Below are 13,610 nucleotides of genomic sequence, written 5' to 3'. Positions count from 1 at the left end.
GCATTGAGTATTTTGAATTCGACAATGTTGATAGTGTCCTTTGAACTTTAGTAAAAATTGAGAACTGTAGTAAAAATTAGTGAAGAAACGGATAGTGGTTTGGCCGGATATCCGGCCAGCATCCTATGTAATAGTGTATCATGTTTTCTACAAGCAATTTACAACAGTTTTTTCTGGTGATGATTTCTATTATAGAAAGTAGATTTTTATGAGTGTATTGAGATAATTCTAATACTGGCCGAGTAAGAGTAAGAGTTACAAGCAATCAGTAATTTTCATTGAGATTGAAAACAATCCTAGAACTGGCTTCAGGGATGCTTGTGTGAGAGGGGATACACACCACAAATCGAAATTATTATGATCGGCGACACTTTCAGTAATTTGAAGACTCAACAACTGTTAGGCTTGGTGGAGAAGTGTGTTGGGCTTTTATATATGCGAGGTATTTTTACATGTTGCTGCATCAAAAAAGTATTTGGATAGGACCGAGACTGCACAAAGAACACTAAACTTACTTCGTATAAGAAAATCTTTAAACAATGAAGAGGTCGTTGTAACTGCATAGAAATTATCTGATTGCAACTTTTTTAGACTCAAGGTTCAGGCCAGACCATATTGGAGTTCACGAAACGTAAACAGCCAGACAAAAAATCCTCAAAAGCAAAATTATCATACAAAAATATCTTGAGACGAATTTTCTAAAAATAATAGCTCATTGCCGTTTTCAAAACCTGTTGAACGAAACGAAAGCGATGTAGCTGAATAAAGTGTTAATTATATGAGTTCATAACAATTCAATTTTAAAAACAATTTTGACATGTCAGTAATCACACCTTACTTTCAATTACGTGTGAATGATATTTACATGCTATTGTGTTATAATTTATCTAATGTTAATTAGAAATATTTGTTTTTCAAATATGCAGTATTCGGCCGGATAGCAAATATTGGCCGGATACCGGATATCCGTTTCATCTCTAGTAAAAAAAAAGCTTCATTGAGGCGTAATTGAAGTTCACACAGTTACCAGGGAATGCTTGTTTACATTGTGCTACCCAAGTTGCTTTGTTTCAACACTTACGATAACGTAATAAGGCATCAATTCAAAAATACGAGAACTCTCAACGCTTGAAAGATGGTATAAAAGATGCTTTGAAGCCAGAAGCTTAGGGTACGGATAGATTCTGATAGAATTTCCTCATTCTAAATGAATGAATTGAGTATGTTTTTATTTAGATTTATATTTTTTCTGCTCTCGCATACTTCAGTTTTTTTTCTACAACTTCAACGCCGACGCGGCTTCTTCAGATGCTGTTAAAAATCTCTAAAATCTTTTGGTCACAGTAGAATCGGACTAGATTGTGTGCTCAAATCGATTGATGCAAAAAATATCATGAATGCAATGTCTAGACAAATAGCTTAAAATTGGACAATTTTCGTGACATGACCGATATCTAGTTTTTGAACCCTTTCACATAGGGGAACACAGGGTAATGCCATCCCCCTAAGAAAACCAATTTTCAGTTAAACTTCCTTTAGTATTTGCCCTATTTGTTGTGCTATTTATTATTGAGTATATAATAATCTACTACTAAAAAATGTGTAACTTTTGATTGTATAACTTTTTCGGCGTTTTTTCATTAATTTTTGAAATGATAAAAAAACACTTCTTATTTTGCTGGCGGGGTAAAAAGGGCCACCGGCGGGGTAGACGGAGCGATACTATTTTCAAACAGTTTAGTCTAGTAAAAATAACAGGAACAGTGTTATCTAAGGTATTAAATGTTTAGGGTTGTTCATAAACTACACACAAACTTCTGAAAAGGCTATCTATATTCCATGTGCAGAGTTTTCAAAAAAATCATTAAAAATTTACCATATTATCGGACGATTATCTACGTGGGTCTAAAATCTCTCAAAATCTGTTCACGTGAAGTCTTAATGACCCCGAAGTAGGTATTTCTGGTACCAATTCGAAATGTTGATATCACAACGTGTGGCGCTTTTATCCCGTCGAAAATGGTCCGTCTTCCCCCCAGAGCACCTTTTGCATTATTTTGCACTTTACACGCATTTTATATTATATTTTGCATACCTTTTCATGCAGGCAGAACCGGAATAATTTACTGAAGGACTGGGATACTGGCAACTAACGGAATATACAGTTTTTGCTGAAGAAATCTTTATTTCGGTTACCTTGAAAATTATATCGCTTGCAACCGCAATAGACGAAAACTTTGTTTTGTTTACAATTTTGATATTTCGTGCGCTCGAGTGTTGCTAGATGTTTCGAAATGATAAAAACATGCTATTAATGCTTCTTGCGTAACATATTTGCCAAAATACTGAGGATTTCTCATAAAACTATAAGAAATCCATGGCTTGGCAAAGCCATATTCAGCTGAGGTTAGTCAGCGGACTATGAAGTAATTCGCCTTCGTATTCAATTGGTAATGAGTTTTGGCTTCTTCCAGCAGTATCTCCGTTAACATGACTCTACGACTCGGCTATCTCTTGTCATCCTTCCCCATCAAATGGACTTCAATTCATATTGACGTGATTGGGGAATTGAATTTTTTTCTCTCTCTTATGCAGTTTTTGAAAAAAAAACATCGTCGTTAAGCTCGAATGCATAGATTTTCGGGCTCGAAAACCTATATATTCCAAACGAAAATCAAAATGACAGATCTAGACAACCAGTGAATATGAGCAGATGAACTTTTGTTCTTCAATATGTTCTGAATTTTATTTCTCCACCCATTGTCATTTTCGTCTTGACGTCTGAATTGAATTTCTTTTTAGTCAAATTAATATCAGCTTTTGTTTACTTTGAACCTGAGGCTGCTGTGTGCGGTTGGTTTTTATTTAGTTCGGACTTTTATTGTACTGCTGCTTAAGTCCTTCTCAATCAACGCAGGCAAAAGGAAGATTATGATATGTAATCCATTTGACCATCGAGTCTAGGAGCAATTGTTTATCAATTCCAAATACAGCGTTTAGGGATCGTACGCGGTTTTTTGCTTGTCACTATCCAAATATTTTATGAGCCCGTGCTTCTTTGCAGCTACCGGATGCCGTGTTCGAAAATGCCTTATGAAATTCCCGATGTCGCAAATCACTTGACGGTAGCTACAACTATTCGTTGTCTTCATCCTGCATATGGCGTTGTTACCGTCTCGCCAAATAAAATCCTACGTCTTCTTGCAAAGTTCATTTCATTGAACTCTGGCGTTTTTGTTCTCTACATAATGCAGCCTTTTATTTTTGAATTTTGACTCAAATTCACTGCCACTGTCACTGCCAATATCGTTTCGAATGTGATGAATACCAATTTGTTGCCTTAGATATTCAAAGTATAAATAACAGCGAAGTTATGACCCCACTCAATGCCGCATTCATTCGGTACAGCAAATTTGTTCATGCATCAGCGTGTGTTCCAAGCTGAAAAAAAGTCATTTACACTGAAATAAAATCCTATTCGGTACTCATGAATATTTGTTGATATTCTAAGACACTGCTCTCATGTATCACGTATACATGTGTCGATGTTTGAGTTCAACTTGGTTTGCTAAACTTGCGACTTGCTAAACTGCCTTATGTTTTTGATCAAATGTTTAGATGGTGATCATCATATAGTTGCTTTGTCGATTTAGATGTTTAGTTTGCATACCAATCGAATTGGAAATTCTCTAAGATTTGTTTGATATGCTATACATTAAAATTTCTCTCTAAACTATTCTCTAAACGTTTTAAATTTATGAGAACTGGAAGAACTTCCTTTTTTCTCATACATTTGTTCTGCCGATTTGTGTGCTAACCCTACCCGTATTTCGAATGCTTCTAACTCGAACATTTCTTAACAGATCGGAAAAATGTTTGCATCAATTGATAGGAAATATTTCTATGTGTCTATCACAGTTAATAAAATATTATTTTTCATGAGATGAACAATTGAATAACTGTAAAATGTGAGCGTCTTCTAAACGCCCTAACTGCCCGATTTACGGTTTCCTCAGCACAGACTTCAAAATCAATGTACCTGTAGAAATACGCTCTGCAAATATACATGCAAATCGGGGGTATTTTCGTTCCCACCGAGCTGTGTTTCCCTAACATGGACTTCAAAATTAATGTGCCTGGGGGTATTCCGCTTTGCAAATACATGCAAGTCGGGGTATTTTTTTTTTTGGATTTGAGTACCGAAATATGTTTCCCTGAAACGTACTTTTAAACTGAGAAGCCTGATAAAATCGTCATTTCAGATACTAGAGGTGAATGAACTTTCGCGGGAAATGTAAAATACAATAATCTTTTGACAATTCTTCCGTTCACATATTTTGGTAGTCCTAGGCATCATATCAAACGTAAAAGGACGTTCATCAAATTTATTTGTAACAAAGAACATAATCTATTACGAAATTTTCGATGCATTCCAAAATAATATTCGAAGCGGTAAACAATTGGATTGCATAAAATAATTGCGTAGTTCTACGTCGAAAATATGCGGTCTTGTCCTGGATATCCCCTTACAATTTGTTCAAGTTTCAAAATGAAGTTGCTATTTTTTGCATTTTTTTTTCGATGTAGGGTAGCTCGGGGTGATTTGGACCACCCCTTTATATCGAAAAGTACTGCTCCGCTTGGCTTTTCTATAATGTCATCTTCTTCTATTGTTGAACCGTATGTACCTAACGTAAAAAAACTTTGGTAAAATTTGACAGGTTGGGAGAAACGGTAGCATGAACAAAGCAATCATTTGATTGTAAGAAAATGTGAATTCTTAGATCGTGGTTTTAAGGTTTTTTTCTGCTGATTAAAAAAACTTTTCGTGTAATGTGCAGTAAATTTCTGTTCGCCTACAGAAGATGAACAATTTGATGCAGCGAAACTAGAAGTTTGATAGCAATGAATGAAATTAGTTGCATTTTAATTTTTGGGATGAATTAGTCCTATAGGTTTGAAGCTTTTCTTTGGTCTAATTGATTTCAGATGTCGTGGAATACAAAAAAAAAAGTGGGACAGCCAACGTTGGAAGAAGGAAGAAGGAGCTGAAAAGAGCAACGCAGGCTATCAAGGACGGATTTTCTTTGATCAAGCATCGAAAGTGTTTGAAAATGCTCGAAAAACAATGAAAAGATCCATGCAAAATTCGAAACGGTCTTAATGCAATTTTTCTGGTCTGGAATCTGGCCAAGACACCTGGTATCGATCCCAGAACACTGTTACTGATTGTAATATTATCTTGTATTACTTTACATGAACATAAGTTTGTTTTTTTTCGATGAAACACAAACTAGACCACATCACCCACCCCATAGACGGTCCAAATCACCCCGCATCAAATGTTAATGTCCAGAAATCATCTTCTTTATTTTATGATATATTTGGTAATTTGAAGCTTTATATAATGATTAAACATTATTGATTGAGAGAAAACAAGTGTAGCTAAGTGTACAATGTGTTTTTTTCAACACTTTCGTCGCCCGTTACTTAGATATGAGTGACGCTTTCCTGGTTCAAATTGAATAGGATTTTTAGAACTAATTTGATAGAATAGGTACCTAAATATAACTAGAGGATATGTAGAAAAATAATAAAATCATAACCAATTATACTGTTTAAACTATATTTTTTTTAATTTATAGTATGGATGGTTTGAACTGATTTTTTTTTGCAAAACCCATATGATATGACTTTGGCATATGTTATTGTTATCAATTCGTCTTCAATTGAAAACAAACAATGCTAGATCATGTAAAAGTTATCTACAAACTAGGTATGATAATCATTTAATTATTTATTCGCAAATTGGGCCCTGCAAAATACTCAAAAACGTCGCGTTGGGCGTCGAACGTGTTAATTCAGACCGTATTAGTTTAGATATATTAGGCGATTTGCTTGGGGGGTCCGAATTCCCCCCATTTCTCCTAAATATAATTTCTTTCTTGGCATCTCCCTATCCGCACTACCGGCGATTGTAACGCACCGTAACGCTGCATTTTGTTTGGAAGAAGATGACACGATCTTCGAACATTCCGCTCAACAATACTCCTACCTCATATCGAATTGTTTACCGTGTGCGTGTGTGTCACAATCGTGGATCCGAAATCTTCGGTCTCTTTTCGTCGACCGAAGGCCCCATTAACACCGGCATTTGTACCGAAGGTTAGGGACACCATCCGTCTCAACGCAAACAAACCGATGCTGGGCGATATTGGCCGATGACAGACAACCTCTCGGGCAGCGAAAGCGAGGTTATGTGCCGAGATCCTTCTGCGCCGAATCGGATCCGGGATACGACGCTCGGTGGAATGAACGCGTGCGATTTTCCCCTGTCAGACAGGGTGTGTCTGAAGTATAATAGATATTTGGGAAAAAAATAACAAACGAAAATGTTGATTGTGGGTAAAATGTGATAGTTTTCGCTAGCCACAAACCCTTGTTTCAAATAATTTTCTTTTAGTGGATTTCCCAATTATTTCACCCTGCGCTGCCCGGGATATTTTCCGCAAGCGTTTCCAGAATAGTACCGCCCTGCTCGGGCACACTGCCCTCCATCGTCTATTTTGCCGTAGGAACTGCAGCCAAAGTCCTCCCGAGGTCGTCGTCTGCCAGTCAGTCCCATCCCGGCGGCGTGACGTAGCGCAGTACAGTCGCAGTGGCCCTCCGGTAGGCAACGAAGTCAAACAGTGAACCAAACCTCGGTTTTCTCACGATTTGACGCGTAGTCGCGCTGTAATGTTGTCTATTTTCTAATCTGGTTTTCTTGATTGGATTAAGCGCAGTGAAATATTATACCCAGAAGGCATGTAACGTCGGTGCTAGCGTCCTTGGAGCGCGACCAAGTGATGACGCGACCTTCGTTTCGAGTATCCCGTGGTTCGTTGTATAACACCATCCCCCGAGAGGGTGGGCTGCAGTCACCCACCCGAGCAGACGAGCACCGGAAGAGCAATTTTGTGACAGTGGTGTAGTTCGTGATGGCGTTAAGAAGTGTGCAGTTTTATGCGGTTTTTATCACCATCAGATTTCAACCCTTCCCTCAGTAAACAACAAAACAAAATACCCTAATTCTCGTGTGTCCCTATGTTTCGGTGTGTGTGAGTGCCAATGGGATCCACTGCCTCGCTGCTCATCTGCTGCAGTAAAACGCTGCAACGTCGGAGCAATCACTGCGACAGTGCACTCCAGCATCAGCGAGCCAGACTGCAGGACCAATCGCTGCTATTTCCGTTACGGCCGCCAACGTCGACACCGTTTATCGGCCATCGGCAGCCGCAGCTAAATAGGATTAATAACGTAAAATGATGTGATAATTAAGTGATAATTGCGACAGAGCCCTGACAGCAGCAGCGACACCTCCGCTTAGGCGCCCGCGCACACAAACACCATTCTGTCAGCGCACCAAGTGCCACATTTCTTCCTTTAATTTTATTTTCTCGTCGCTTACACGGGTTTGTAATGCGATGACGCGTGTAAATAAGCTTGCAAACTTCAATACGCGCTGTGTGTAACCAGCAGCTGAAAAAGCACAACACAAAACAAACAGTGCGCTTTTTGTTTACTATTCGCGAACAATAAACCGCAGTGTAGTAAATTGTAAATTCGTGCTTCGATGAGCGGTGGTGAATGGATACAGCTCGACATTGCAGACAGAAGACGGGAACAACTGCTCGAACCCTCGAACGGACGCGAAGAATAGAAGAGCAATTGTTGCAATGGTGCAATGCTGCTGTGCACTTGTAAAGAAAAGCAATTAATTGATGTTAATGATAAAGTAGGTCGTTGATGATCAGAGTACGAGACGGGCAATTAGTGGTGCCAATTTGCAAACAAGTGTATGTGGTGTAATTGAGGTTAAGATGAAGCCTTCACATGCTACCAATTTGTGGCGTTGAAAATTGATGATTTTCCTCAGATAAAATACTTGGTTGTCAGTTGAGGCTCGTGCCTTTGACAGTTTCATTCATCTTCTCTGATTGGTGGCCCTTTCTACTTTTTCGTCCTTTCGGTTTCATGTGACATTTTTCATTCCCTCGATTGGTTGATAAAGGCTCATAGCATATTCGAGCATAAGGTTGGTACTTTTTGAATGATATGATATTGTCAAATCGATTGATTCTTGCACCTACTCAAATTTCAAAAAAAGAAAAAAAATTACAAAATAGCTTCAACCAATTTTTAATCTCTTATCTTCCATTTGTGAAGTTTCTAAGAAAATGACTACACCTTCAGGCAAAACATTCTATGAATTCATCTGTTTTGCGGTTTTTGAGGTGTCGAGACCTAAGTATTTTCAAAGACTTTTTTTACAGTTGAAAAAATAATAACGTAGTCCTTCGTCAACAAGGGACACAATTTCACATAATTTTTTGTTGATCGTTTTTCATGGAATTGCTGATATAACTATGAACAGGGTGAGAAATTTTAATTTGATTGATAAAAACAATCAAGTTTAATATGAATTTTTGGGATAAAATTAATAATTACACTTTCAAAATTACTAACTTTGGAATTTTTACTTCCTAAAAGGTATTCAGATGTTCCACTACTATATCCTGTAATAAATTTTCTCATCTTTTAAATGAAAGCAACAGAATTGGCTTACGCGGCGTACTTTTTAGTGTAGAGTAAGTTTGAGGCAACAAAGTTCGGAACAAAAAAAAAGTTCTATAACTCTGTTATTGTTGAAATTCGAACACATGCGTAGACGGATTTTTTTCATCAAATATGATCTTCTATCACCTCCTGGGAGATTCTGGAAAAAAAAATTTTTTTTCATGTAAGAAATGTATTTTCTGGCTTTGAGGGAATGGATCAAAAATTAAATTCTTCTTTTATTCTCAATAAACAAAAAATATATGCATAAAAAACGAATAAAAAATATTTTTGGCTCGATTATATACAGGATTCGATTACATGCAGTGAAAAGAAATCGGAGACTGTACATAATCAAGTCCGCACTGTAATTCATGTATTTTTTGATTCGAATGAAAGTTTGTATTCCGTTTGGGTTGAAGGAAATATGAGTTTTACACAGCAAATAGATTTTTTTTTACTCGTACGTAACTTTTGAAAAGGGCGTATGGATTTGAGTTTGAGAAATTTTTGATAATTTATATCTCAAAAACTATAAGTCCTACTGTAATAGTGTCTTGGAAAGAGTTATACAGTATTGATCTTTAAGCATGAAAAAATATAGAATGAGAATTTTTTTTTTATTTACAGAAAAAAACTTCAATTTGCAATATCTAAAATATATATTTTTTATTTTTTTTATTTTTTTCATATTAAATAGAAGTCATGTATAAAATTTAAAAAATCAGTCCAAGACGGTAAAACTATTTTTGGCGAACTTTGTTGACATCGAATATTTAATAATTTTCGAAACATCGAGTTTTTGTATGTTAACAATAATTTTCAGCCACAAACTATGAATCCTGATGTGATTTAAAATGAAAAAGCTCTTAGTCAATCTCCTCCTAAATGCATTCTCGAGATATTTGAAAAAATATTTCTAATTTATTTTCTTTTTTAATATTATTTTTTTTTTAATTTGTATATGCATTTTTATTTATTTATTTTTTTTTGTATAAAATAGAAGTCATGTAGAAAATTTTAAAAATCTGTCCAAGACGGTAAAAGTATTTTGGACGAACTTTGTGGAACATCGATTTTTTATAAATTTACAAAACTTGGAATTTTTGTATGTTGACAATCATTTTTAGTCACAAATTATGAATCCTGATGTGATTTCAAACAAAAAAGCTCACTATAAATCTTCTTCTAAATGTAGCCATTCTCGAGATATTTAAAAAAATATTTCTAATTTATTGTCTTTTTCATAGTAAATATGCCATACAATTGAAACACAAATTTCTGCATAACTCGAGAATGAATCAAGCAAGTGAAACCAAATTTGGCATGTGGAGGTTTTAGGGTGCAAAAAATGTGTTTAAGGTGCATAGACACTCTACCCCATCTCTAAGCGGGAGCTGCCATACAACTGAAATTTCTGCATAACTCGAGAACTAATCAAGCAAATGGAGCCATATTTGGCATGTGGAGATTTTAGGGGCCACGAAACGTTTCTATGAAGAATCGACACTCCTGTCTCTCCAAAGGGGGCTGCCATGTAAATGAAACACAAATTTTTGCATGAATCGAAAACTATTCAAGCAAATGAAGCCGAATTTGGAATGTGGAGGTTTTAGGGAGCAATAAATGTTTCCATGGTGGTTAGACACTCCACCCCTCTCTCTAAGGGGGGGCTGCCATACAAATGAAACACAAATTTATGTGTGTGTTGATAAAAGCAAAACTCGAGAAAAGAATTGTCCGATTTAGGGCTGTCTTCATTCTGTCATATTTTCTATATCAATCATTTATTCCATGTAACATAGAAACAAATTATTTGCAAGTGGATGAAAAATCTTGCACGAGAATTGTTTCTGAAAAATATCTGACATTATAATGTCGAGTTATGGTAGATGTACTGAAATGTTATAGTAAAAAATAATTTTAAAGGGTAGATTAGAAGATCAATCAATGAAAAGTTCTGCTATTGGATCCATGAACGTGCGCTTAGTAAGAAAACGGGGAAGTGATAACGAAAAATACATTTTGGGCGGGACGAAATTTGCCGGGTCAGCTAGTTTTCTATAAAAATGAAATTTAATTTTCCAAATAATTTTTTTTTCAAAAATTTGTTTGATATTTTCTATGAAAACATAGATATTTTTTTGTAAGTTTGATAGATTTTTTGCGAGAATTTTTTCGAAATCTGGAGTTCACAATTCTAATTATCATATAACCGATTCAAATTACGACTGATTTTTCAAAGGAGCGTATTCAAAATCATTGATCTTTCTTTCAAAAAATCGAAACTCGAAATTCAGACTTCTGATAAAAATATAATGTGTGTCAAAATTGTTGGAAAATTAATGAATTTTTAATACGCTGTTAAAAAATCTTACTCAAAAATTGAATTTAATTTTAAAAACTTTCATATCTCAAAACAACCCTGTTTTGATTTTTTTTGTATATTTTTATTGGAAAACTCTTCCGATTTAACAAAGTTTGACATCAAGAGTGCCATGGTAAACTCTCCAAAATGGAGATATGAATTTCTGAAAATTTATGAAATTTCAATACTTTGTGAAATCGTAACTTAAATGTAACTTAACTTGAAGTAACATAAAAAAGGAATCCATTCAACATGAAAAACTATATGTATCGTTTTATCCTAGTCATATTTCAATGAGACATGTGGATTTTAATATTTTGGATTGTATTTTTTATAGATAAACCAATGATATGTCTCCTTTTTTTCGTATGGTTTTCACATTTCAGGTATTTTTCACACACTATAATCTACAATCGTTGGAACTTTATATATCGGAAACATTTGAAAGAAAATAAAATCCATGATTGTATCCAAATCTAAGATTGTAAAAAGTTTATCTTCTCTGAGTTCTTCTTTCGTGTTTATTCTTTACACTCGCAATGTTTAAGCTGGTGTTTCATGTTGTTCTGGCGCATTGAGTTAATTGTAATTGTCAAAATTATAATCTAATTTATGTGCAATGTTTTTTTCCCCTTTTCTCTAAATATTCGTGTTAATAGAGTTTGTGTGAAAGTTATGCTCGGAATAAATTGAATAAACTAATTCGGGTAGATGAAATTCGTTCTACCGTAATAGCTCTTCATTTTGACGACCACTTTCCGCTTAAGCCATCTATATGAAAACAGCAAAAAACATATTTGTACGCCTAGTATTCGAAAACTATTCAATTGGTTTGATTATTCTTACAATATTCTTGTAATAGTTTTTTTTTATAAAATATCTTACTAACTTTCAGACTTCTGCTAAATTTTTATCCTTATTTCGTGCGTATTCTAATCTACTTCAAGAGTTATTTTTCGTCGATATCAATGTTTTTTCCCCTTTCTTTCGTTCTTTGATATTTGAATTTCGTACTGAGACGATGTAGGAAGCAGATGATATGCTATATTTTAGCAGTATATACTTTATTTTAGAGGTCAGGTCATTTTACATAATATCGATTGTTATGATTTGTCCTCTTATCTCTATGTGTTCTAGTGTCTTGTGAGGTCGCCATATAACCCCTTTACATCTGCAATTTTAGTGTAGTTTTTTTCATGAATTGAATTTATTATGGGAAAATATATATATAGTTTTATATAGTTACAAATTGGATGTGTGTACCAGCTGGACGGCTACTTTAGACACTTTTAAAAATTAATCAAATTGAACATAAAAAAATTATTATGTTGATTATTTTTCTAGAACTATCTGAATGTTTTCTTAGTAAAATTAGTATTAATACTCAATAAACCTAACTTGATTGTAAATAAAGCAACTCAAATGAATCTATTTAAAACGCGGAAAAAAGTAAATCGAACTTTTTGGTACCAGTCGTGCTGCGATTTTTCTAATGCCCAAAACATCAACCAAAATATGGCAAACGGTCTCGTGAGAGTTGTTTGTGAATTAAATACTCTCTGAAAGCTCTCTCAAATTTAAATAATTATTTCCAAGCTTGATTCTTTTTACTCTGTTGATGTTTTCACCAGTTGAAGAGGTGGATTGTCGTCCTAGTCGTGCGTTCATTTCTTCTCGGTCGTTTTTGACTACCTTATACACCCGTGTTTTCGACATACAGTTCCGAATCATATTCCGGACACTCTGTAATAATAACTTGAAATGGGTAATGCCCTGATGATATAACTAAAGGGTTCTTCTGTAGGAGCATTGAACCACTGCGACCATTAGTTTGATCTATTGTGGTGATAACTAAAGGGTTACTTTAAAAAATAAATTGTGTTGTTATATTTATACTGTCAAAAGTTTATAATGTCAAAATATTTTGAAACAGACCGCTAGAATTGCTACAAGAAAATCAACAGCACGTTCAACTTTCAAATACATCAAGCTTAATTAATATTTCCTGCAAATTTGCGCTGTTGATTTTCTTGTATTGGAAACCTCGCTAGGCAATATGTTAAAGGTACATGGCAATACTGCAATATAACGAGACGTAAAACATCAGTACACGCTACACACCCTGGTTCAGATGCCCCATTCTCGCGTTTCTTTTTTGAAATATTCCGACCAAACATCCGCCCAGTCTCATATCACGCTACAGTCGTCATCTACCTTCTCGAAATGACACAAGCTTGTTATATTTAGCCAGCTCTTCACCTTTGTTTATTTATTCATTTATTTCATTCGCTGACTGTTGTGTTTGGCATCCTTAAACAACACTATCCCTGACAATTCGACTGATTAATCCCCTCACAGATGAAGATGATGGCCACCGGTTTTGGCTTTTACTCCTTTGCCAAAAACAGTTTTTCCGCAACGGTTTTCCATCGCTTTTTTCCACTCGCACTGTTCGCATTCCGGCTGGTCTAGACTCGAAACGAAACGAGACCGTTATTAGGGTGGTAAAAAAGGCTGGGGAAAATTGGTACAGATATCATCTTGAACACGCTCCTTCATGTCGCTCCTTACTTCTTCTATCTGCGGGCGGAAAACCACCCATCAGGGATTTGTCCTGAAATCTCAACGCGGTCTCGGGTCGTGT

The 13,610-nt window shown here is 35.4% G+C and overlaps 1 protein-coding gene across 13 annotated transcripts in view; it reads left to right on the top strand.

Annotated features, from left to right (window-relative positions):
* LOC129763045 (tensin-2) overlaps positions 1-13,610 on the top strand; it is a 518,244-nt gene that overhangs the window by 367,801 nt on the left and 136,833 nt on the right. Inside the window, exon 1 of one of the 13 annotated variants that reach the window (XM_055761776.1) lies at positions 6,731-7,299. The exons of 11 other annotated variants lie outside the window; for them this stretch is intronic. In XM_055761776.1, the coding sequence (XP_055617751.1) occupies positions 7,111-7,299 (189 nt within the window). In that variant the 5' untranslated portion in view covers positions 6,731-7,110. Of the gene's footprint in view, positions 1-6,730; positions 7,300-7,703; positions 7,743-13,610 lie in introns of those variants that run through there. One more of the 13 variants, XM_055761781.1, reaches the window with a different exon arrangement.

The sequence above is a fragment of the Toxorhynchites rutilus genome, chromosome 1 (assembly GCF_029784135.1).
Source record: "Toxorhynchites rutilus septentrionalis strain SRP chromosome 1, ASM2978413v1, whole genome shotgun sequence".
NCBI lineage: Eukaryota > Metazoa > Arthropoda > Insecta > Diptera > Culicidae > Toxorhynchites > Toxorhynchites rutilus.
This window is presented reverse-complemented; position numbering and strand designations above follow the sequence as displayed.